This window comes from Hetaerina americana, unplaced genomic scaffold (genome assembly GCF_022747635.1).
Source record: "Hetaerina americana unplaced genomic scaffold, ioHetAmer1.1.p SCAF_2, whole genome shotgun sequence".
Classification (NCBI taxonomy): domain Eukaryota; kingdom Metazoa; phylum Arthropoda; class Insecta; order Odonata; family Calopterygidae; genus Hetaerina; species Hetaerina americana.
In genome coordinates, this window is record NW_027286763.1 from 36,629,211 (window position 1) to 36,655,933 (window position 26,723).

At 38.6% G+C, this 26,723-nt stretch overlaps 1 protein-coding gene across 1 annotated transcript in view; it reads right to left on the reverse strand.

Moving 5' to 3' along the window:
• The window catches only part of Hers (Histone gene-specific Epigenetic Repressor in late S phase), a 495,187-nt gene that overhangs the window by 290,708 nt on the left and 177,756 nt on the right, over positions 1–26,723 (reverse strand). The window contains exon 4 of the mRNA XM_071585495.1: positions 14,144–14,687. Coding sequence (XP_071441596.1) covers positions 14,144–14,687 — 544 coding nt within the window. The remainder of the gene's footprint in view (positions 1–14,143; positions 14,688–26,723) is intronic.

Here is a 26,723-nt window from a genome sequence, read left to right on the forward strand (position 1 = left end):
CATGTTTGGCATTAACCTTGACTCTGAAAGGATGTTCACACTGAGACCCGAAATTAGAGATAATACAATCACTCACGTTTTTCAAATAAACGCAGAAGCTCACCCTACCTAATTTATACTCCACAATTACTCCATTACCATTCATATGCTCTATGGAAATACCAAAATCTTATTCTCCTTATGGAAGTATCCTATTTATGAAGACGTTTTGGCTAGAAACAAAGAGATTCCTTTTATTTAAGGTAGGTGAATTCCAAAATCACACGTAAATCACAAACAGTGAGTATCTCTCTCTATATCAGTTATCACCTGCCATTAACAAACACTCCAAAAAACCAATAAAAGCGAATAGTAGACATTTACATATTCATGGAGTGGACCCTCACGTCAACATGATTTGAAGACTACTACGGGGTATTCATTTGTTACGGGATATTGAGAACACCGATAAACGCAGTAATGAATTAAGATAACATGATATTTCACCAACCGTGGCCGTAAATCGTTATTCAGGAGCAGTTAATTTTGGAAAAAATCCCTCGCCGTCACAGAACTGTTAAGATTATACGATAAAGGTGACCACTTGGCTAGATTGGCCCACTAGAGAGAGCAAAACCGCCAACCACCTCCCAAGACACACTGGCCCAAAGGTAAAAACTGCACAGCTTCAAGCGATAACAACAGACCAGTGTCATTTGTCGATAAAAATTTTTGTGAAAAAGAATATGCTTCAGAGAATATATTCACGCAGCTAAATTTCATGCGTGCTGTGTTTGTCATTAAAATCAATTAAATACAGCGTAGGCCAGAATATGAATAAAACCACGCATGGCTGCATTAGGCAAGATTAATTAGATTAAGCACGCAAGGCTAAACGGCCTAAGGAGATCTACAATTTTAACAGCAACAAACGTACTGCCACTAATCTTATATTCCTAAAGGACATCAATAAGCGGTAAATATGAAACGTCCAGACAACATAAGAATTCCCAGCGTGCTGCTTTCTTTATTCCATATCTCCTCCTGAAAAATATTCTGAGAATTCCCAAATTATAGGTGTTTACCATGATATTTTTTCTCGTCCCCACTAAGCGGGGGCTTTTGCTTGCGCTATTCACATTTAATTTTGTCTAGAAATTTCGAGAACAGAAAAAAAGTCGAGCATTCATGGGTTTTGGGGAAACTAATAAGCCACAGTGATAAAGCATAAAAAGGGTCCACCTCAGAAAATGAATTATCATTTCCTTCAGTTAGACGTTTTACTTTTAGAGGAACTACCTAGAGTTCCATTCATCAACACCAAACACTGATTGAAAGATAAGCCAGTTTACAATATAAAAACATGTACAAAAATACGAGACCTGTTCAATGAAAACAACCTACGAGTCCAAATATTTTTTGCAAACTATCTACTGAATTTAAATAATCATTTCTTACACGTAATACACCTAGAAGTTCAGATTCATTGAAATAATTATAGTGAACTAGTAATCGTTTGCCCTGCTGACGTTCTCTAAATCACTCTAAAAATAATTAACATTATATTCTAATACTCAATCACAACAGGGTGTAAACTTGAATGAGAATTTCACGCAAATAAAGCGTTTGCCGAACACAGTAGAGACGCATTTAAATTATTGGCAATGAACAAAGAAACTACTCCAAAATCTTACAACATGAACATGATATATTAGTAGAAGGCAACTTCTTATGGCGAGCTTCTTACGCGTTTCTTTCAAGAACTAATTCCATCAATCTAAACAACAATCGAGTTACTTACCTCGAATCCATCGGATTTTTAACGATGCTGCAGAGAAATGAGTGATTTAATATAAAAACCAGTACACCAAAGTGCAAAAGAACAACTATCTTAGTTGAAACTCTGAAAGAGAGCAACGCGCAACTCAAACAGTGGTTGTTACACCTCAAAAGAATCAGTAATTATAAGAACACACGCTTAAACACAGGCTCGAACAATATTTCTACGCAACGAAAAGACGACTCGAAAGACGAAGACGTACATACGACACATTTAATAGTTAATATGAGTGACATAATATCACCGCAATTCCTTTGACAGTGCAGAAAAAGGCGAATGATAACACATGCTCACGGAGGAATGGAACTCGAAAAACTACATGTTGGACGACAATTTCGCTCCACCCAACAACCAACCCAGCTTATATAAGGGAGTCCATGTACTGGTACATATACATCACGAGACGAAGATTTCGTTACGGTGATTCATCCATTTATATTCAAGGATGTTTTCCGATAAGGACATGAACGACTCAAGTTCTAAAACCATGCCATTTGAAATTTCACAATTACAGTCCTTTAACAATTCAGTTAAACTAATATTAGAAATGGCGTAAAAGACTGTTGATTGCATCAAAAATGGCTATCTATGCTGATTTTTGATCGGCATAGATTGTGATGTTGAATTTATGTCGGTAATGTTTCATCTTTGTTGGACGGAGTCACTTGTCTTAGCTGTATATTACAGGATAAAATGGGGTAGGTGTATTTATTACATTAGACTTTAGCATACCTCAGCATTATGAAAAACAAGGTTCAATATTCATGATGCCTGAAACGTCAATAAACGAGTAAATACGTGAGTTTCTGTTTGCAGAGAAAATTTTATGCCAGTGGCTTTGTGAGTTGAAATAGAATTGAAGGAACTCATCAATTGTTCCATTGGTACTTCCGGATAAGACGGAAAACGACCTCCAATCTGGTTACGCCCGAATCACATTAATACACAGAGAATTGGCAATCGTGAATGCGTGATCGCGTGACAGTTGGACGTTTATTAAAATATTTGAAGGAAATTAATATCAGTGGTTTGAATTCTATTGATTCAAAAGGTAATACTGTAAAACCTATTTTACCAAAAGGCAAATGATTTGGGGTTCATTTTTAATGAACTGGAATTACGACCAACGGAGTCGTTAGTACCGAAGAATTTATTAAGGTTTCGAGGAGATATTAAGATATTAAAACCACTCAACTGAACTGTATGCGAGATTAAGCACGGAATTGAAAATAATTTTACGACAAAACCACCAATAATTAATTTTTAATAAAATAATCGAGCACAATACGCTTTCAAGCGGGTATAATATCCATTAACTCCTAACCTAAAATTCCTTAACCCAAAATCACGGATTTTCATGCGTATAGCTATTTATTTCGCACACATTAGTATACGTTGAAATCAGGATATAAAACACAGATGGGCGACGTGTTATTCTGAAACGGCCCTTTTCATCAAAACAATCATAATTTCAGGAAAACTGAAAATATCTCTTATAGTTCTTTAGAGAATTGCTTACTTCAAAGACACGATTAATTTTACCGCAAATCTCATTGTACTTTGGAAAGAATATACACTGCAACACCAATTTTCCACGTCCCGGCGATTATTTTTTGAGGCTTAAATAATTACCTGATTAATATGTATTTTGCATGATGGCAGGCTCTATTTTTTTCTTGGTCTGCTTGCACATCTTTTATCTGCTTTACTTCATGGGATTTTTAGATTGCAATATTTCTCGTGGATTATTCATTTGGATCCAATGTTTCTCGCCAGGTGTACTCCAGCTTCAAAGAATATAGACTATCATAGAATTTTCCCAAGAGATGGAGAGATTTAAAGAAAGTTTTTACAAAAGAACAGAAATTGTTTTATTCCGCTGAAGAGAGTCAAACATGAAGCTGCTTTGCTCACTGAATCTCCCACTCCGGTTGACACTGCCGTGTACTATTCCCTCCCTTCCCTCCGTTACTTACACCATCCGTCATTTTCACCATCTACCACCGAAAATGTCGACCATTCGATAGCTATAACACTGAGTCTGTCGATAAAGACACACGGAATCGAGGCCAAGATTCTAAGAGAAGTAAGAATTCGCACTCTAGGATTTTCCAACACAATGCACTGCAACGAGTGTGCGGTTGAGGCGTGCCATGACTCACGAGTGCATTTGATTTTAGCGAGGGCGCTTTCGGAACAACGAAAACCTTTTATAACCAAATTCGCATAAATTCACCGACGCCACCTCTCAGCATTTGTCATAAATAACGATGAAACTTCCCGAGTATTTAATTCAAGAAGGACTGAAGTTATTTCCGATTATCCGCTTTTAACTCACAGAAACGTGCTAGCATCCCGTTTATTTTAATTATCAAGAGTGACTCCTACCAAGAGCTTCCATAAAAAAAGGGGAACGTAAATAAGCGCGCACATTTTGACGGCGAATAATTTAACCGCTGCCTCCTCCGGGAAATAAAAGCAACGCTATCAAATATTCACGGAGTCATTCTAATTGCGAGTGTCGGAATAAAAACGTTGCTACAAATATCTACCAACATTTTCACACTGAATAGAAAAACACAACCGGCACAGACCTGGTTCAAACGAAAGAAGTTCATAGTCAACGATACTTTTTCTTTTTATTTGAATGTTTGTTCTCAATTAACTGAAATCATCAGGACCTCATCCAGTTAGAATGTCTCTCTCTTTATGATTAATGAGCACACATCTCTATTCCTTAAATCAACATCAATTCTTTTGTAGGAATAAATTAAGAAGATTTTGGCAATATTAATTATTGAGATCGTGGTACTAGTAATCCTCCTGATTGGCAGCTCCCAAATGCTTTAATTTAGGAAATGCAACATAATTATATCCTTCTTGAAATTCCTACAAAGGATGAGTTTTTAACATTTGAGACAATCCAAATGCCCAATACAACTTATGAATATAAATATACATATTATATTAAATAATCAACGGTTCCTTAAATGAAAGTAAATTGAAACATCCAACCAATCCGATTATTCACGTCACAACTTTTGCAAATTTAAGTTTTAGACCACCTAGGGATCTCATAAGAAATTAAACTTTTCGATCCTTTAGAGGAACCGTTCCTCTTCCATAGTACTGAACGGAAGTGAAAACTGCTGCAGACGACTAGGGAAAACTTTGATCGAGTTCAGTTCATGAAGAGAGGAAGTATTAGCGCAAAGTTACAGCCAGTGCAGGAGCATTTTCGAAGTTATGAAGCAACGGATCAGACTGAAATATGAATTCCCGTAAAAAGAAATATAGTATTTTTATTTTTAACACTGCTAATTACCTCTTATCGGCTAAGAAAAAACGACATTTGAGATAAAAGCTAAATTGAAGAAAAAATATGAAGCTAAAAATATACATTAGAAACTTACATCTAAACTTAGCCTGAAATAATTAATTTAGTAACCTGGAGGAAGTCAATGAACGAGACAATAAACTTATTACACTTGCATTAACATGCTAGAGGAATTGAATATTTTTTATCAACATAGAGAATTTACCAATGCACAATGGAGATGTAAACAATGCGGCACATATTTAAAATACACAATTGAACTTCGCGAAAAAAGTGCTTGATCCCCAAAACAGGCCAAAGTCGCATTGGTAAAAGTTCACCAAAAATATCATTCTAAGAGAAAACTTCACATAGAAAACAAAAGCATGCATTGCAAACCAGTACAAGAGTTGGCACACAATTAAGAATAAATTACATAAAAAAGAATAATTACAAAAAAGAATAATTACATAAAAAACACCTTTCATTAAAAACGTTTTAGGAAAAGAAAGCTCAGATTGTTTTTCCTTGTTTTCCATTTTTTCACTTTCCACTTCAATGTGATATGTTCAAATGTCTTGAGGATCTATCGCGACAACTCATTAAATACCCTAAACTTTGATACTTTTACGAACCCTTCTTCACTGCTTCCCTCCAGTAGATTTGCGAATTAAAATCTTTCAGAATATCTCTTGTAGAAATGAAGAAGCAGCAATGATGGAAGAACTTATGTTTTTACAACATATTTTTGATAATCATTGCAAAGCAATAGCACAATTATGCGAAAATCGAAAGAGCGAAATATACAAAAATAAACCAAATTATTTTGAAAACTTACTTAAATGGAAAATTAATCTGTACAGGTCAAAAATAGTCACCAGATTATACATTCGAGGACTATAAGGTATTTTTTTATTTCGAAAAACGGTAATTATGAATATTATATAACTAACTTCCAACAAAAAATCAGGCAATAGAGGACTTCTAAATGTTTTCAATGCAGAATTAATTATAAACGATTCACCCGAGTCCGAAACGAAAATTCACTTGATTGTATCGAAAAAAGTTGCGCCAAATACATTAAATTGTATAAAAATGTAATTTCGCGAAATTCAATTCGAAATCAACGGTAATATTAGGTTCATTGTCGTCGTGTTAATCAATCACTCAAATCACAAATCATATCTTCGAAATTTAAGGGTTTTCAACTTCGATAAAATAAGTGAAGGAAGATGCAACTCAGCTCGGCATGAACCAGTGTCTATCCACCACATTTAAACCATCAGACTTAGTACATGAAAAAAGTAAGTTATCCCCCTCGAAGAAAAAGAAAGGATCCTATTCCGCTGTCGAGGTTTAAATTGACGATACGGCTTCTGATTCGTGCGAAGTGGTTTGCTTACATGTGATGATATAAAAGCCAAACAATAACTACCACGAAGAACGAAGTGAGTGAAGAAAGAGAAATGAAAACACTTAAAAAAAAGATTTAAGGGTTGATGAAGCCAGTTTTTGAAGGAACAGTGAACAGATGGAACAACATATCAATATATTTAATATGATTAAAAAACTACGAATAGCAGCGGTGAAAGCTATGAAATCTACAGCTATGAAACTGTCAGCCGACATAGAACTGGAGGCCCAGCTGCGTCAAAAGGCGATCCTTGATTGGATGATGAACCGCAGAAGTAGTTTCCAAAGCCCATATGATGCATGAATTTCGTCACTGGTTTGAAACAGTACTAAAAAAATTTAGTCACACAAAGCCAGCATAGAAAATGAAGTAGAAATATATATTGGCCAAAGATATAACTCCACATTAACAACACATGACCCCAGCACCCACAATTTTCGCTTTAGCTAGCGAGGATCCAGTGATACACCTCATAGGATTTAATCGCGTTAACAGATTCATCGTATGGCCTCCGGGTTCCACAAGAGAATTTCGGGGTTCATATCTGTTGGTTGACGAAAGAAATGCTTCTGAAAAGAAGACAAGACTTTCTTCATCATCATTTCTTTTCCGCCGCACGTTCCGCATTCGCACGCCATTGCGTCAGGCTCCCTGTGCTTCTTCCGCCAGTCGAATTTACGGCCGCTTTACGACATGGAACAATTGATTTGTGGGTGTGCGCGGGGGAACGCTTCAACTTTGCATGTATGAGCGTACCCGAAACCCCTTTCGCCCCGCGCCCCAACCCCCTATTAACCTCACATTCACTCCACCCACCTCCCGCCTCATTGGGCTCCTCTCGCACCCCATCTGTTGGCCGCTCAGCCAAGCTGTTGTCTGGAGATGGGTGAGAGAGCACACACGTTTGAGTAGCAGCTGAATTAGTCCCAAATCGAGGAAGGTTCGCCCCTTGTACTGTGGGCCTACTCCCTTTAATCCACAGGTGGAAATGCCACCACTGTACACGCGCTGTTTCAGCGGCAGTGGGGTGCCCTAAACGCCAAAAGGGCGGCAAGCGAGAGAAACGGCGAGGGATGGAGTACATACTATATATGTATGGAGACGGGGCAGAAGACGCCCATGCAGCGGCCGATCAAACGACCATCCTCCTCCGAGGGATCTCGCCGCGAAAGCTACAGGCATTTTACCCTCGGCGTCCCCGATTTTTTACCATTATTCGGAACGTCCCAACCCAGCCTATGCTAGGCACATTTGCACTTTAAAATACGTAGTTCCTATTGGGTTCAAATTGCCAGGCTGTGATTCTCGTTCTGCAGGCGATTTTCGGGAACCGGACGGGATGGGTGGGTGACACTCAATTTGGCCAAAATGCTGAAAATCATAGCTGGCGAATATATTAAGTTTTTTTTTAAATTCTGAATAAAGTTATGAGGTTCGAAGTGGAAAGCAATATCACTTTGGAAATGCAGAAATTTCGAGACATTTCTAAGGCAGTGTTTATCTAATTTTGCTGAGGAAAGCGTCGGTGGCCCGGGATTGTAATTATCACCTATGGTCAGTTTAACTAATAGGGCCGAAGTAGAGAAGAGCTCAATAAAAAACAGAGAAAAGATACTATTACCCGCCTACTGTTTTCGAATAATTATACGCAAAAAAACATCACCATCTCCGGCAGTCATCTTGACCCACATTTATTCGCAATACTCATGTCGAAATTTGCTTCGAATTTCTACTCCGGCTCTTTCTCCTATTGTTTTTTCCTGTTCACTTTATGATTCGCAATTTGAACTTTGCCCATCAATCCATGTGTGTCCGATAACGTTATCCTTACTTCTCAAAGTTATGAATAAACTTCACTCTCCCACTATTAATAGAACTTCGTTAATTCGAACTGCCCATTTTTTCCTTACCATTAACCTTCAGCATGAAAGTTTCGTCTTCTCTTAAGAATACGTAGGAAACATTTTCACGCGGTCCTCCGTAGGCACTGCACGACCAGGCAGTGGCTGAGAAACGAGTCTGCTGCAATTGAATGAGTCCCAGGATCGCAATCACGATCATGCCAATACATTTAATAGGGAATATATATGAGCCTTAAAAAAAATCACATTTAGAAAGTTATATTTAATATATTATGTAAAAATGAGGGAATAAATATTTTCCGCAAAAATAAAAGAAAAGAATTTTTTCTACCTGGTATTCCGTAGCTAAATTAAATGTTTCCTTCCACAACACTAGCACTGTTACTGTGTTTAAGAATAATCATTAGAGCATTCGATTCGGATTGAAACATTGTGAATAAAAAAATAAATGTTGTCTATCTAACGCATAAACATGGCCTCTTTGATGATACGTCGTCCACATTCATACTGTTATAAGCACAATCGGACGCGTCGGGGATGCGATGATTCGAGAGGGTAACAGGAAAAATATCCTTCGTTCGGCAAACGTGGGAGAGATATCAAGGCACGTTTAAAGGGACGGATACACCTCTATTAATTGGATTTGAAAACCGCCGCATGGGAGATAACGTATACAATAGGTTATCTCATTACGCTATGCATTTACGCAGATACAACGCCCTCGATCGTGCCTTACTCGAATGACTATGCCCTTACCAAGTTACAAGGGCATCTAATTTGAGCAGTGGGACGCAATCGGGTGATTCTGAGAATCCGGCCACGCGTCTCATTTAGGGAAGTGCAAAAAAGTGTAACTCACTCGTGACTGATATAGGGATAGGCGGCAGATGTAGCTTAACAGAAAATCTACTCATCCTTCCCATTAGTGTGTGCCTTCCCCTGGATATTTAGATTTCTAATTGGGGGTGGAGGTTCCCTAAATCTCGCTAGTCCTGGTGGGAGTAGAGGGGGTAATTAGAGGGCCCCTAGGGTGGCAGATGCTTACGTGCCACTTGGGGGCTGGGCGATATTGCGTTCAGTGCCTGCATGTGCTTATGCCACTCTCCTCTGGGAGTCTCTCTTAGCGCGCCTTAAAAGGAAGCTAATTTTAAGATACATTCAGAATGATTGATGAAAAAGAAAAAAATTGCGTAAACAGTTAATTTTAAGTAGTTTTACGAACGAAATATTTCGCACATTATTGTGGCCCTTCCGCGAATAATAGCAAATTGATTGATAAAGAACTGCACTATTTTTGGGGATCAAGATAAAAGGAGAAGAAAATAAAAACATAAAAACTTGGACACGCCATGACGCAGGGTTTACCGGAAAGTAACCCCGCAATAGAGGCCAAAAAACTTATCGACTCCCAAATTGCAGCTTCAACTAACGTCATCAGTATGAAGGAGCATATCCCTAAGTTGACCTCCCAAGAAAGGAAATACCCCTGGAGAATGGTGAAACTTGACAGGTTAAATAAATGAACGAAAATGTTCAGGAAAAAATATCAAAACAGGAAATATAATGATAGAGATGTCCACCACATATTATCCAAATATTAGCAAGAAATACTGAATTCTTAAAAGAAATCCTGGGAAATTTGGGTAAAAACATTTTTGGCGAAAATGTATGGAGCTTTACTTATAAATTATTCTCCTAAAGGTTAAAACTCTCCACAATACCGCTTGCAACCCATAACATCAGTGGAGAAGGTTTCTCCTTTAAAGATAATATGAAAAAAATCCTTCTCTCGCTGCTTCCTGATGATGCGGAAGGTAATGAAAAACATTTCGGAATAAGAATCTCTACAAAAAATATATCAGAGTCCAGAAAAATCGTAAACTTTACCGAAAAAGAAATTGTATGAGCAATGTTTATGGCAAAAGAAGGTAAAGCACCTAGTGAAGACAAAATTACTGGCATGGTTTTGAGAAAGACATGCATCGGTTTTAGCAATATGTCAACAAAAAGTTTAAATGATTGCCTAACATTGCATATTTTTTTGTTGTCTCAGGCGTAAATTTATGGAATTTGCATTACATATTTAAATGTAATGAAATAATTGACTCTGTAATCCACAACCTTTATTTCAAAAAATTTCAAAAAATTTCAAAATATTTTAAAATTTTTCACACCTGACGATGACGTTCAACGTCGAAACCTGGGTCGTCTTTTTAAAATAAAGTGTGTGGAATTACAAAGTCAATTATTTCATTACATTTCAATTGCATATTTTCCCTAAAATGAAAGCAAGGGAAATGAATAGCGCTCCTGCAATAAAAGGAAAAAGACCCAGTTGATCCTAACGCATATAGACCAATCACCCTTCTGAATAATTTGGGAAAATGCCTTGAAGGAGTAATTAGAGCAAGGATTAATAAAGAAATTGGCTCGGAAAACATTTTCCACCCAAAACAACTTGGCTTCCGGAGCAACGGTAAAACTTCTGTTACAATTAAAAGATTTAAAAATTCTATTGAAGAATGAGAAATGGAATATTTTCTTGCCATATTTACAGGCATAACGGCAGGTGTTGATTCAGTAAGGTGGCCAAGTATAATTGAGGAAACAAAATATCTCCAATTCGCCATAAATATAATAACATTTCTTATTAGCTATTTCTACGATAGAGAAGTTACATGTTCTGCAAAAACGGAAAAACTGTCAAAAATAGACACTAAATGATATCCCCAAGGATCGGTTCTCGGACCCATGATGTGGAATATATTAATGAATTCCATGCTGAGGAAACAACTCCCCGGAGACTGCAGCATGGTGGCTTATGCAGAGGACATGGCGATAACTATCCCCGCGAAAACAAGAATAGAAATGGAAAATCTGGAAGTGGATACATGAATATCCTGAACAATGGGCCAAGACTAACAAAATAACAATCTCCACGTAGAAGAGCATGATACATGATAGAATACACGTAGAATACATGATATTTGGGGGCAAAATGAAGAGGAACCCTCCCCAGCAAAATCTATGGAAAGCAATTGAAAAGGTCTATACACTTTAAATACCTTAGTAAAAAACTTGGATGAGAACACTTTCAGAGCATATTAACTTAAGCACTGAGAAAGCAAAAAAGATTTTTCACGCTTCAAAACGAATTTTTCAGAATAAATTCGGACTTAAATCCGAATCAATAATCTTTAAAGGAGTGACTATTCCAATAACTTTACATGCTAGGCGATAAGCGGGGATCAACAAGAGGTAACTCAAGGATAATAAGTAAACTAAGGGAGATTCAGAGGATACGCCTAATACGCCTGTACAATTATGCAGAAGCTACACAACCGTCAGCACCGACGCTCTGTGCGTCATAACTGGGCACTCACCACTTGATTTTATAATCCAGGGAAAAATGGCGGCAATAAGGCATCAAAAAAGCTCAACATTAAGATACTTAGGAGTTGAATAGATGGAGAACATAGGAAAGAGCTACTGGCTATCCTATGGACAAAAAGTTGGTAAGGACTTGCCTCCCAGTAAGACGGGGAGGTAACTCCTGACGACAGGTATATGTATTGAATATTCCCAAATGCAATTGCAAGATCAAAATTAGACTTAAATATAATCAAAATTTTACTCGGACACTTCCCGGGCACTGTAGCTGTGACGCCTAATAAAATAGGGGAAGCGGTGACGGACGCGTGCGAAGAGCGAAAAACTGACGCTACGATAGAATCAGTCTGTGCCCAAAATGTGTGAATCTTCGTAATAATATCCGACATTTAATGGACAGAAAAGAGAAAGACACTTTTGAAATTTGCACTAAATGACAATAGTTTGAGTTCATATTTGGAAAAATTTGTTGAGTACACGGAAGAAGGAGAAGATGAAATACAATAAAAAGTGACCAAACTTACTTGCAAGTTTCCAAGAGAGCCCAAGACATCCTAAGAAGTAAAAGAACAGAGGAAGACGAAGAATGGTGCGAACGGAAGAATATCTATTCGCGGAGCGCTAGTCGCCTGAGGCTTTAAGACAGCGAGCATGTACTTAGTCAAACTGGAAAACACTAGTAATACTGTATGTACTATTGAAAGGAATGATTACAATGCAAATCTCAAAAAATCAATTGTAAACGATGTAGCAAGATGTAAAGGGGAATACACAAAGTAGAAATCCCTAAACCAATAATGTAATGTATATTAATTAATTGTAAGATTAATAGAATTTTTTCTCCCTAACCTTTAAAAAGTATCGAATAGTGAAAGGGATGCAGGTTAAACTTCTGCTACTTATCCAATTCTCCTTTTTTTAGAGTCCAGCTAAATGGACCAATAGGCGTAAAAAAGGAACCTATTTGCGCAATCAATCTAACTAGTATTTCTGCTCTTTAGTACGGCATGATCACGCACAAATTCTAGCTCCGTGCTCACATTCACTCGAGGAAAGACGCAGTTAGTCTAAAATCATTTCCCCCTTCAGGTTTATTATTTTATTTTTATGGTATTCATCAAGCGAATTAATCAGATGAAAAAATATTTAAAAAGTTAACGGAAAGATGTGTAGGTCTCCGATAATCTCAAAAGATTTCTTGAGATTAGGGAAGAGAACACCTGAAAAATATAACTTCAGTTTCTCCATTTTCGCTTTTCAAGGAAGAGCTTGCAATCATTTAATATAAATTCAGTATTTATTATTTAAAAGTTCTTTAATATTTCTTCCTGATTTAAAAATTAACATCTTGACAATTTTTCAAAGATTATTATTCACTGTGGATAAATATCCATCGTCATCTCTCACACAGGAATCTACCACTAAAGTCATCACTCTTTTGAGAGAGAGTCGGGAATTTAATCTTTATTTATTCGAAAAATCGGGATAATATTGGGGAAAGGGGCCTAATTCATGAAAATATCGGAATATTAAAAGCGTTCGGGAATTTTCCATATGAGTCTCATATGAGACTGATAACAAATGGCAAAAATCAAAGCTATGATTTGACCGACCGCGGTGACACTAGTGACAGGTTCGGAAGGAAATATCATTGCCGCTGACGCACGTTGAATTTCCTACGATTAGGTTTATGTGGAACTCTCTTTACCATTAAAAAATATGCCTAAGCTAAGCTTCAGGTTTCTGATTATTTTTTTCAAAGTGTTATATCATGCTATCAGCTAAAGCATTAGATGGTAAGATCTATATTTTCGATTACCAAACATAGGTCGGCAGGTGCCGAGGAAAACGCCTAAAATAAATTGTGAAAAAATCGCAAGTTCAACGGGAAAACTTCGGGCTTCGGAGCTAAATTCCACCTTACCACCTTATAAAAATTAGTGCAAAGTTAGATTCAAAATCCGACAGGAGAAATTAAATATTGGGAGTTAAATCGAGCTATCCGCTTGTAGTTAATACAATTATGATAAAATAAGCACATTTTCTCTCTTTCTAAGAGCCGAATATGCGGCTGGTTTATCCAGAATATGGTGGACAATTTTGGAAGTCCATCGAAATTATGCGAACTAAGTAAGAAAGAAACTGCTTCACGTTGGCAACCAGAAAACGTAGAACCCAACCAAGGGCGTAAGCACAGGAGAGCTTTCAAGAAGATACTACGTGACAATTGGCTCGCGACTTTCTAAGCAAGATTACACCGCGTGTGAATGTTATAACCAAGCAGTGAAAGGAGTTATCCTCCATAATCGAGCCGGAATGAGAATGAATATCGGTGCACCGACCTGGCATGTAGGCGACGGCGGTGTCGTGGTGCGTCGGCCCGTAGGTCGGAGGGGCGGAGAAGGCGCTGCTCCCGCGGTGATCCCGACCAAGGGGCGAGTGGTGCCCGCCACCCACGTGGGCCAGGGGCAGCGGCGCCGGCGGCTGCTGCTGGCCCAGGTGATGGTGGTGATGGTGATGTAGGTGGTGGTGGTGCTTGGGGGCGGAGAGGTGCTGGTGGGGAGGCGGGTGGTGCGAGAGGAGAGGTGGGGGCGGGGGTGGAACCGGGGGCTGGTGATGATGGTGGTGGTGATGGAGGTAGTGGTGGTGCGGGGGCGGCGGGGGGTGGTGTGCACCGATGACGTGGTGCCCGGCGCCCGTGACCCCCACCACTGGGGGCTGCATCGAGGAGAGGGCGCCCAGCGGCGTGTACGACTTGCACGGCTGCTGCTGCACGCCTGACAACTGCTGGTCCTGCTGGTGTCCGGGGTGGTGCTGGTCCCCCAAGGGGTCCGACGAGTGAGGACCCCGTGAGGGGTCTCCGCCACAGTAAGCCGACGCAGGGGTCTGAAAGGAATGGAAAGAGGCAGCTTCTGTTAAATCGTTCCGGAGTCAACCTCGTAGACAAACGTGCCCTGAATGCTAAAACAAGACGAGGGAAATGTTAATAGGGCTTTTTTAAGCAGAGGTGTCACGAAAATAATAAACCGTCCGCAGCCATCGACCCGAACGTTGAATTTAGGTCACACCTCACGTTAATCAACATTAAGAGGGAAAACATCTCCCTGTGACATCGCCCCGCTCAACATCCTCCAACTTGTCAATATGCGGCTTCTGGCCGGTAGAAAGGTGATATGAATGGGTGCCTAACCGCAGAATGTGGTACGACCTCAATGAAGAAAATAAAAGGAAATAATACATAATCACCACAACCTTGAATAATACCTCTCTACGATTAAATGAGAGATCTGGTATAAACTTTGAAAGCATGTGAAAAGAAAGTACCCAGCAGAGTTTCTCCATTTGTTTAATAGTTCAATTCACCGATGTATTGTGATCCTATTACCAGAGGCGTTGATTGCCTTTCTTTTAACTACTAAGACAAGAGAGGCTTGCGTAATGACCAATATGTCTCAAGCGCTGCCATTTTTTTGCATTTAACTTTTCTTCATTACTCGAAAGATGCTCATGGTATGGCTGCTCATGAAAAGAAGTAGCTAACTTAAATAAATATTAAATACAAATGGTACCAATCTTAATGTTAACACACACACTCTTTGTATGTTGGATAGTCAAAATATATATTCTGTCGTTTTCGACGTAGAAAATGAAAACACGAATGAGTATTTAACTTATTAATTATTATTCATAGAGATGGATCTAATTTTTTATTAGTAGCAGCAAAGGAAAAGTTGTTAACCAAAATGCAAACAACGGCTTTGTTGCTTCCCTACCCACAATATTAAGAATAACTACCAATGCATACTTATTAAAATCTTGCTATGAATAGACACCAATGTGAAGCCTAAATTCACCCTTCGAAGGATGTACGCCATCCTTGTCCGAATTCTTCGAATATTAATTGGCTGCAGAATCCTGGGAGTTTAAACTGCCAGAGAATTGAACAAGTATGCATTTTGTGATGGCATTCTGGATTTCTTAGCGCATATAACTAGTACTTTTAATGCTTATTTTTAAATAGATAAAAGCGATTTGTATGACTTTGTGTACAACCCACGCATACTTCACTAGAATCGTGTGCTGGGAAAACATTAAAACCATTTATGGCAAAAGCTATTAAAAGGACCATAAAAATACGAAAAAAATCGAAAATAAATTTACGTAGACATAATACACCAACTTATACTCTATTCCTTTTAATGGCAGTATACCTTAAAGGGAAAGGTTGTCATCACACGAGATATTCGTCAAAATACAGCAACCACCCTATTATTATTAGCAATTTAGCTATCTCGACTGCCAGAGGAACATGGCTAATCCCTAATTCATAAATTAATTGAAGCACTACTGGCGGTAAGAGATCAAGCCCGATATTTCACAATAAAAACAAATTAGCTAAGCATTTCTACTTATAATGTCCACTGGTATCGAACAAAGATTAAGTAAATCGCTATTTTTAATGACTGAGAAATGACGTACGTAAAACGCACATCTTATACTCTAGTAAGCATAAAATTCACGTTTGAGTGTAACTGTCTTGAAAATGGCTCCTAGGATTTTCACTAAATTCGTATCAATTGGTTATTGGGTGTATGGAAACCGATGATTTAGGTCTCATTTTTGGAAAATATCTTCAGGGGGCAAAACCATTTGACACATACAAAACATTGGCAATGTGAAATCCAAACCTTGGTTACCATCTTCACACTTCGCACCATATGCATACATACAACCTGTTCGGTGTGTGATAGGTTTACTTTTCGAATGCCACCATTTGTAAATTCGGATAAATTGTTACATTAGTAAGAATGCTGAAGAAATGGAATGATCCTACTGTTTTCCGGTACGAGAAAGCGATTGGAGTAGAGTAGCATACACTAAAAAAGCCATTACATTTCGCTATTTTCAATTTAAAAAGGACGGTCAATACAATAGCGAGCTGAGCATCGCCGAGGAAGTTAGAAATAACATTTAGCAATTAAAGGGCGAATAAAACCAGACTAAATAGTTCCTAAAGATTTTAATAAAAAAATTATTTAAATGAAAGTAGAAAAATAGTTTGTTTTCCTTAATATCTTGTCGCGAGGTTGGCGGCCGCGACAACATTGGTGGGAGCGTAGCACAGAATAAGAGAGTCGTATTCGGTTTATGAGTCTTTTTTTAACCCTTTTCAAGATATGGGGTTCAGGCACCGGGGACGACGAAGATGTCTTGCCGTTTTTTAGGCGGCTTTTTTATTTCAGAGATCGCCTTATTTGGGCTTTTGCTCTGTGTCCTGTGTATTTTTTCCGTCTTTTCCTGGACTACCAATCCAGCGTCGTTTTTATTTCCCTTTTCCATTTTTTAATTGTCATTATATTCATTATTTATATATATTTTTTTTCCTATGTGTTAGGGGTTTAACACCATGTTTGGTCTTTTGTACTTATCGTATGGACCAATTTTGTTGATTTTAGTGTATGTCATCGCTTCGTTAGAATTTCCTTTCAGTTTTTCGAAGTAATTCTTAGTTTGCCTCAGTAAAAAGTTGTGTAGTGTCTCTATGTCTATTATTTTGTATATATTTTCGTTTTTCTCCCACGGAGGGAGTCCAAGGGCCAGTCTTAGTATTTTCCTTTCAGTGGTTTTTAATTTTTCCATTTGGGATCTACTCACTAGCCCCGTCCATGCAGGTGACGCGTAGGTTAGGATTGGTCTTATAGTGGTTTTGTAGATTAATAATTTTATTTCCTGAGGGGTGGCGTTATTTCTTAGAATTTTTGCCAGTTGTGATGTTTGTATGGCCGCTTTTTGTCTTATTTCCTTAATATGGCTGTTAAAGTTTAATTTATCGTCAATGACAACTCAGAGGTATTTTATGGTGTTACTCCATTCAATCGGCTACTGTCTGATCCTGATGCATTCGCAAGTAGTTTTTGTAGTTCTAGGGGGCGTGAATAGCATGGCTTTTGTCTTGTTTGTATTTATATGCAGTTTCCATTTTTTATACCATTTCACTATTTCATCCAGTGCATCTTGCGCTCTTTCTTGCATCGAGCTAATATTTTTTCCTTTAACAAGGATTGCAGCGTCGTCCGCGTATAGGGCAATTATGCTACGCCAGTCATTTCTGTTTCTTGGAAAATCGGCTGTATATATATTGAAGAGGAGGGGGCCTAGTATGGAGCCTTGTGGAACGCCGGCTTTGGCACTTGTGCTAGTACTTGTTTCTTCCCCCATTTTACTTTAAAGGTTCTTCCGTTTAAGTAGGAAGTCGTCCACTTTACTGTCCATTTCGGGAATTTCCACTTTTCCATTTTGTGTATAAGTCCCCAATGCCATACCTTATCAAAAGCCTTTGATAGGTCTAGGAAGATACCAATGGTTCGTTCTTTTTTGTTAAAAGCGTCGCTGATGAAATCTGTGATTCTGTGAATTTGCTGGTCGGTGGAGTAGCCCTGGCGGAAACCAAACTGCTCTTTCGGAATTACTTCGTTCATTTCCGCATGTCTCCTAATATGTGGTGCAACTACCCTTTCTAATAGCTTACCGAGGTTGGAGAGGAGGGATATCGGTCTTAGGTGTTCTTCTATTATGGTTTTCCCCCCCTTTTTAGGGATGCATCTGATTAGTGCCTCCTTCCATTTTTTTGGGTAGTATCCCAGGGGAGTAAGGACGAGCGAGCACTTACGGGCGTAGGGCGTCTCGGGCGTGGTCGTACGCTAGGCCAACGGACTCGGAGGCGGCACGGGACGTCGGGAGAGGTGCAGGGAAAGGCTGGTCTCTGGTGTCTCGACCGACGGGCTCAGAGGCAGGGTATCGGGTAAGGAATCGGGAAGGGAATGGGGTCCCTGCTCCAGGGTCGCCTCGCTTTACAAGGCATCGCGCCTTCGGGGGGAGGGATGACTTCAAAGTAGCTACATTGTAGCATCAAGGGAATTGGGTAGCGGACTTTGTCTGGTCTTGGTTTCCGAGAAACCCGCACTACATCACCATACATTGTCTGGTATGCTTGGGAGAGTTAACCAATAGTGGGGGTTTCCGAGAAACCCACACTACAATCTACCCTAACGCTGATAATTTAGATTTACGCCGCTGTTGATTCGCAACTTTTCTATGATTCTACTCATACTATTAAGTAAAAGACTGATTTCCTACTACGCAATTTGGAAAATAATGCAACACAATACTAAGAATTTTATGGACCTTAAAGTTTAAAGACAGCTCTCTTGCAACGAGCAACGCTTGATCTTCCAGGTATTCATTATCATCAGGGCCATTATAGTAATTTCTGAAGTACTGTGTATCTATTGCCAAAACGTTATACGTTATTTTTGTAATAAAGCTGAAATTTTAACGCTCTTAGGTTTTTATACAGCTTTATAATGAAGATTATTACGTTATAATTTTATGTTAGGAAAAACCGCGTCGATAAGACACCTTTACTCCTAGTAAATGAGTTCAAGTTAAGGGCAAAAAAGCACTTTTCACGCCAAATATTTCATTTAGCCTTGAAGCAATAAAAAATTATTCAAAATTGAATTACACTGCTCAGCTAAAATCCCTTTAATTTCATTCCTTAAAAGTTATTGCAGAAATTGCATTTACTCATCTCCTATTTCATCTCTTCTAGTCATGCGTTTCGTAAGCTGGCAAGAAAGAAATTTCAAACGCAACTTACAATAACAAGGAACGCTCTATTCTATTACACATAAATATTTATTACTACTATTGTTATTGAGTCCACCTTTTACAGTAGATATTAAACAAACACAGACTTAACGTTGCTAAATTTCTCAGCTTCGCATAAGACATCCTGATCCATGACACTACATTAAATTGTTGTTAAATTCCGCACATTTCCTCCCTTCTTACATTCCATCCAACATGCCTTTACTACATGTATTCCTTCCACTACTTTGCCTGAGTAATATTTTTTCCCTATCACAGACTTCAATATTTTGTCCCCAATTATGACCTGAGCTGTCGGTCGCCTCCCATAAAAACTACTACTCGGTCCGAATGAAAACACTATGATCCACCGTTCCAGCCTACTTCTCACTTGCCCCAACAATTCTCTCTCCTCCCCCACAGTACCAAGCACTTCTTCGTTTATTTTGCTTCCTGTAGACTTCACCTTTTCCATTATTCTCCACACGAATATCTTAAAGCCAACAATTATCCTTAAATTCACATTACTGACTTTCTTACAGAAAACGATAATACCGACAATTCTTCAGCTACATTTATACCGATAATGTCATCCCCAAAATTTGTCTTGTCTTTGTATTCGTACCCATAAAACGATGGAAGCGCTATTACCATTTTTTCCGAAAATTAAACAACAATAAGACGAGGGCGCATGGTCTTGATATAGTATACCACAAAATATAAATCCCCGTAAAAAAACTATCTTATTCGTATGACTGTTTCCAAAGATGAGATATTTAATAACCATAACCTGTCGAGGGCGTTTTCTCCCGGAGTTCTTTAATTGGGATGTACGAGTGCATTCAGAATATTCGAAATATCATCAACAAACTAACTAAAAGAAATGTTAATACCCATCTTCATTTGGTCTAACACCACTCCCAAACTATATGCATGCACTCTCAATCCCAAATGGTGGCTATTTATGAGACAAAAACTACATACAAATTTCAAATTAATCAGAGCAAAATATTTAACAATTTTTGGCCAAGGAAATCCCTTTTTGTGGCATAACATCCACCAAATTACCCTCTTGAGTTAAACGAATCAAATTTTTTGTCGTGTACAAATTACTTGCCAATTCTCTGGTGTTACAATGGGAGATATTCGTTGCAATAAAGCAGACATTACTAATCCTTGACGGCCTTGAATCCTTAGCACCTTCGTTATGCTCGTTCCATTTTAATGAGAAGCGGGCGTCCAATGTTGACAGAGGCTACTGGATTCACTTATGGTCCCACGAGTGTTCTGAGGCCCGAAGTAATTCCTAGGGATAACTGGGAAAACAATATGGAGAGCTTTGCCTTTCACAAATTAGGCAAACGGATGGTTCGCTTTACGACGCCGTTATTTTCACCATTACGACCTCATTTATGAACACCTCTATCCTTCCCTCTTGTAACACTTCATCACTAAAATTCACCCCTCTCTCTCTCTCTCACGACAACCAATTTGCATAGTCAAATTCAAACCATATGCATGAACTCCACCAACCGAAATTACTTTTGTTTTGTTTTGTCTTGTTTTTTTTTAATTGTGCCACATACATACCTTCGCACCGACGCCTCTTCTACCACATCCACGTGCATCCTGTTCAATACCTTCTTAATATTTAATCTTAAAAAGGCTTTCATTAAGGTGAATTGATTTAAATACATAAAGTAAATAAGCACTCAGTAAATGATAGATTTTATTTAAGAGCGAAAACTTAATTACATTCTATTAAAATTAAAACAACTTCCAACGAACCAAATGTAAATACCTCGCAAACCACCAGTTATTACTCTGTATAAACGAGAGTAGTACTTGACTTTTATAAACCGGTGGCATAGCAAGGTATTATTCCGAGAAGGGGCCATTTCCGCGCAATGGTTAGCTACCTCACAGAGATAATTTAAGAGTAGCGTTCGTCATACACATGCAAATCAACACATAACCGTTTTCTTCAAAGCAATATTAACTGGTCCATAATTCACCACCGAATGAACGACTTTTCCAATTTAGTGCCGCAGATAGATTCCTGTTTATTACTTATTTATCAAACTAAAACCACAAACATCAGTACAAAAATCACTTACAGACGGTTATCTTTAAAAATTTGCCTCGACCAACGAAGAACTGAAATGCTAATCACTTTGATAATTATCAAAGGCCACGTTATTTGATACTGAAGATTTTTGACAGTACTGGAGAACTGTGGTCTAATGACGTGCCCAGTCGGCCGTTTCAAGAAGCTCAATAAAAATTACCATTCACTTGCATGAGTCAGTCGTGAGTGACAGGTCGTGACTGAAATGAGGTGGCAGCTCGCGAGCTGAGACTGATCGTGATTGATGACTCTCCTTCTCTGTTAGCGATCGATGCAAATGATGATAGTCTTTTTTTATAGCCATTCGCAATCGATTTGCTTGGCTTACATGGCGTTTTAATCTGTAACAGATCTGTAGTCGGTCATTTGTGACTGAGATAATTATAATTCATTTATGATTGAGTATTAAAAAGCTCACCAGAGATCAATTTCGATTTTTTAGTGGATAGTTACCTCATTGTTCATTCCTGTCATTTGTGAACCGGAAAAACCAAATTGCTAACGTTTTCATTTTTCATGTCTTACATAAATCAAACCATATATTAAATCACACATATCAAGGGAAGAAGCAATTGAGGGTTGGGAAATTGAGTTTCAATGAAAAGAAAAGAGATTTTCATTCAAATTGATAGTAAACGCACTGACATACAGGCATGGGCCTGTACCTACATACCTGTACGTAGGTAATCCCTTAAGCTCCTAGCTTGTTCAACAATTTGAAAAGCCTAAAGGCGAGAATACGGTTGCTTTCAAAGGCAAATAGTGTGCTATCATTTTTTATTGTGCCATAGGTATTCTAAAATGGAAACTACCCACAATTCTTCTTATGAAGTAGGGTTCTCTAAAACAACACAACCAACCGTCAATGACCCCATCAGTTCCTAACGATTTATCTATGATTCCAATACACGTTAAACATCCAAAGGTTTATTCAACTACATAGGGTAGACACATTTCGTATTGATCGCTTTCAGCTCTCACCCCTAGCGACTTAAGGGTTCCCATTCAGGTCAGGACATGCATATTTTCTCACACCCCACGCAGAGGCATAAACGTTTATCCAGCTGATTCGAAAATACCGGCGATTTACCCAATAAGTATTCAAAGCGAAATCTGACGTGGGTAAAGTGTGTCTTCAGAGACTTTACCTGGATGTGAACCAGCACCTTCGGATCAAGGCCGAATAGTCCATTCTCCAGGTCATCATGCGACGTCTCTATTTCATTCTTGGATTACAAACTCCTCCCACATTCTTATTCTTTCCCCCTCCCTCCCTACGTAACTACTACACTCCCTGCTAATTATAAAAATTTGAAGTAACTTTTGGAATATAAGTGCAGTTCAGAGACATGTGACATTTAAGGAATACTGGGTAGGATGAACAGAAACCCGTCGTCAGAATTAGCTTGGACCTAACGAAAGCACCGTGAGGGTAAACGGTTAACATCCCATCCCACCAAGGAAGTACTGCACAGGCAGTGGTCTCCACACGCCACCCAATCCAAGAGCTGAAAACTCCAATGGAAAGTCGGCATGCGTCGGGAATCGAAATCTGGTCCTAAAGCGACGATTTGAAGCATGTTTATGACAGTGGAAATAAAGAATAACAAATGTGAGGAAGGTAAGCTTACATGCGCCCACCTTTTTTTATATTTTCCAGCTGAAAAGAAGCGGTGTAGCAATTTAGGGGCATAAGGGGATCAGTTCCCCTTGAGTGAACATTTCAGGAGTACGACAAAGCAAATTCCGCGCGTATGAGAAGGGCTTCTTATACTGATACTCAGAAGACAAAATTGAACCATTATCTTGGTATCTGGCTGATTAATGATCATTTGCACCAAAACGACGTATGAGTAATTAATACTAATAAAAAACAAAAGGAAAAATATTCATTGCTTCCAACTAAATATGTACTCTATAAGGATAAATGAACTTCAGCTTTACTTGAATATATATACACCCAATTCCGTTGGCTCCTTTTGGACTCTACGCAACTATCAACATAGTTTTTGATTAATTTTTGCCTTGGAAATAAGCACAGGTTAATTTCATTGCACAGTAATGTGGATCATTTTCTGGGAGATAAGACATATGTGATAGTTACAGGAAGAGGATCAAGTCTTATCAAAACATAAATATCGTTATTATTACCAATGGTGGTTCCCAAAATTAACATACTTTGAAATTGTCGGAGGACTTAGACGGACACTTTCAGTCATGATCATAATGAATCGCACGTATACTACAATAAACGTATTCTTCACGAAGTTTTAAACGTGTGACGAAGCGCTATCGATTAATCTACCGCGAAATGTGATCGATGCTAATCACGGTCGCCCAACGAGGGGAGTGAATGACGCCATTCATTTCAATAACAAGGGTCCAAAGTGAGCTGTTCCATATCAGCGCGAACCAGTTCATCACTCAGTATTGAATAAGAGCTGCGTCTCAGGATTGGATCACACAAGGCTCATCACTACTGCGGTGACTTTGGGAAGTATAAGATTTCAGCACCTTTACCTCACTGTTTATGGATTTTTATACATTTATCTAGGGCTCACCGAATGTTTTCCTCTGCAAGTTATGAAAAGTTTCTCGCCAAATTCTTTAAACTTCTAGCCATTTTCCCCTGAGGATTCTTTTCGGCCTGTTTTACTATAAAATGCAATGGAATATTTCAAAGCTGAAAACGATGATGGAAAAATCAGAATAGTAAAGTACAGTAATCGTGTTATTCTAATATAAGCCCCTTCTATGGACGTAAACAATCTTGCGCAGTTTTTCATGCGCGAAAAATGATTCCATTTAAATTTGTCTAAGACTTAAATCGAATTGTGAACGGAAATTGTTTTAGAGATTACGGTTGGGGACTGGGGTTAATTAACGTTTGAACACACTGAGCTACCTACATTACCCGCATATAACGGATATTTCAAGTGGACCCTCGAGCGTCCTCCTTTTATCAAGCGTTAGAGTGTGAGAAGTCCAAAACAAAAGCCAAATCTTCTTTTTCACCCTCGGTTATTAAATAAAACTTTTACTGTAGAATGATCCGGACGTAAACCATCCCCCCCATTCTCGGATATCCGAATGGGATTACTGAACAGTGAACAATCAATTTAAGGTTGGAACTCTAGGAATAAGAGCCACTTTGGACATGCGAGAAATAAGTAAAAATATTACGACGGTCATTACCTCTACAAGCGAAATAAAATTAACTAAGCGGATGCTTGAAGCAGCAACTAATGGATAATAAGCACACTATCGGTAAATATAAATGCGGGAGTGGGAGTGATAATACAGAAGTTTGGTGCGGAGGGAATGAAGAGTTTCCTGAAATGAGGGAATCATCAAGGGGAAGAGAGCAATGGACCCACGGTCACCATCGTTCATTATCAAGATCACGACGACGATGTAAACAAAGTGAATCATCATATAGCAGAATTCTAAAAGATATAACAGATTAATTCTGAAAAACTGGAATACAGTCCTCGGTGGACATATTAAGAATAGATTATGATACCACAGTGAAAGCAGTGAGAGGATATTTAAGTCTCACAGGCAAATTTAACTATGACAAAAAATTGGCGAGAAACTAATATATGCATGGAAGGCCATGAGAAGGTAGAACATTGATCATACACTAGTAAAGTGTAGGAATCAACTAGCGTATTGCAAAAAGAAACTATCCGGGGACGTGCATTTATATAATTAATTGGCAAAATGAAATTAAGATGCATGAAAAGAGCGAATAATCATTTCCTGGTGCATATTTTGAAGGAAAACGAACCGTGAAAAGGAATTAGAGAAATAAATAGATTGAGAGCAAAATAATGGAAGCGATGCACGAAGGAGAAAGACATAAAAAGTCTTCTAAAGTAAATCTTCGTCGAGAGAACTCGGATCATGGATGACGTACTAATGTGCTTGTATTTACCGCAATCGAGGTGAAGCAAGAACAAAAAATCAAAAACTGAAAAAGAAAAGATGCTTCAAAAGAAAAAAAATGAATAAACTGAAATTCAAGAAATGTTAGAGGACTAAATGAAGAACAACCGAAGCGTATACGGGGAACAACACTGTTCAAGGAACAATCGAAGCATCGTAGAAAACCGTAAGATATCGCTTCAATTTACTCGGATTATATGCATGTAGACTATGGCTATTAAAATGGCAACTGGATAATTTTTGTTGACTTTAAAAAACCAAATAAGATGAAAGAGTGTTCGTATGTGGGTAGGCTGAAAAGTAATGCACAAATGGTTGTGAGCGCGAACAAAAACAAATAGCAAGATGGGGCAAAAAGTACATCGAAGTATAATTCCTAAGTTTCAAAATCATACGCATACTTATTTTCCACATAGTCACCGTTAAGGCAAACAAATTTCTCCAAACCTATAATGTTTTTTCATTCTGTCACTGAAAAACTCGTCGACTTTTCTCGAATCCAAGACTTGACAGCTGCCTTCACCTCATCGCCCGATGTGCAATGATTACCCCTGAGGTGTCTCTTGAGGTAAGGAAAAAAATAAAAATCGCAAGGCGCAAGATCGGGGGAATATGAAGGCTGTGGAATCGGTCCAAATTCCGGTTTCGCAGAGCCTCTCCAGTTGCGCGCGAGGGGTGAGGAAGAGCGTTGTCATGTTGCAAGATTATTTGCGCCAGGCTCCCTTTAATACGACAAACTTCTTCTTTGGATATTCCAATATGGTTTGCGATACGCTTTTGAGTGATTCACCGGTCATTTTGAATCAAATCTTCGACGATTTTACGATGTTTATCTTACGTGGCAGTGATCGGCCGTCCGCTGCTTGCTTCATCAACAATTATGGCTTTTTCACGTTCGCAACCACGAAATTTTACAACCCATCGATTAACAATAGACCTATCAACAGCATCGTCACCATAAACAACCTTTAAACGACGATGAATCTCAGTAGGAGTCACTTTGTCAGCAGTTAAAAATTCGATAACAGCTCGCTGTTTAACTCGCGTTGACATAGCACTAGAACACGTCTCCATACTCCCGCTTCTCGAAATACACTGGGTAAATAAAACGATCTCAAACCTGCGCATGCATGCTGGGAGGTAATGTTATTTCCACATGCCAACCGGAGTGCTTCTGAAGGTCATTTTGCTTGTGG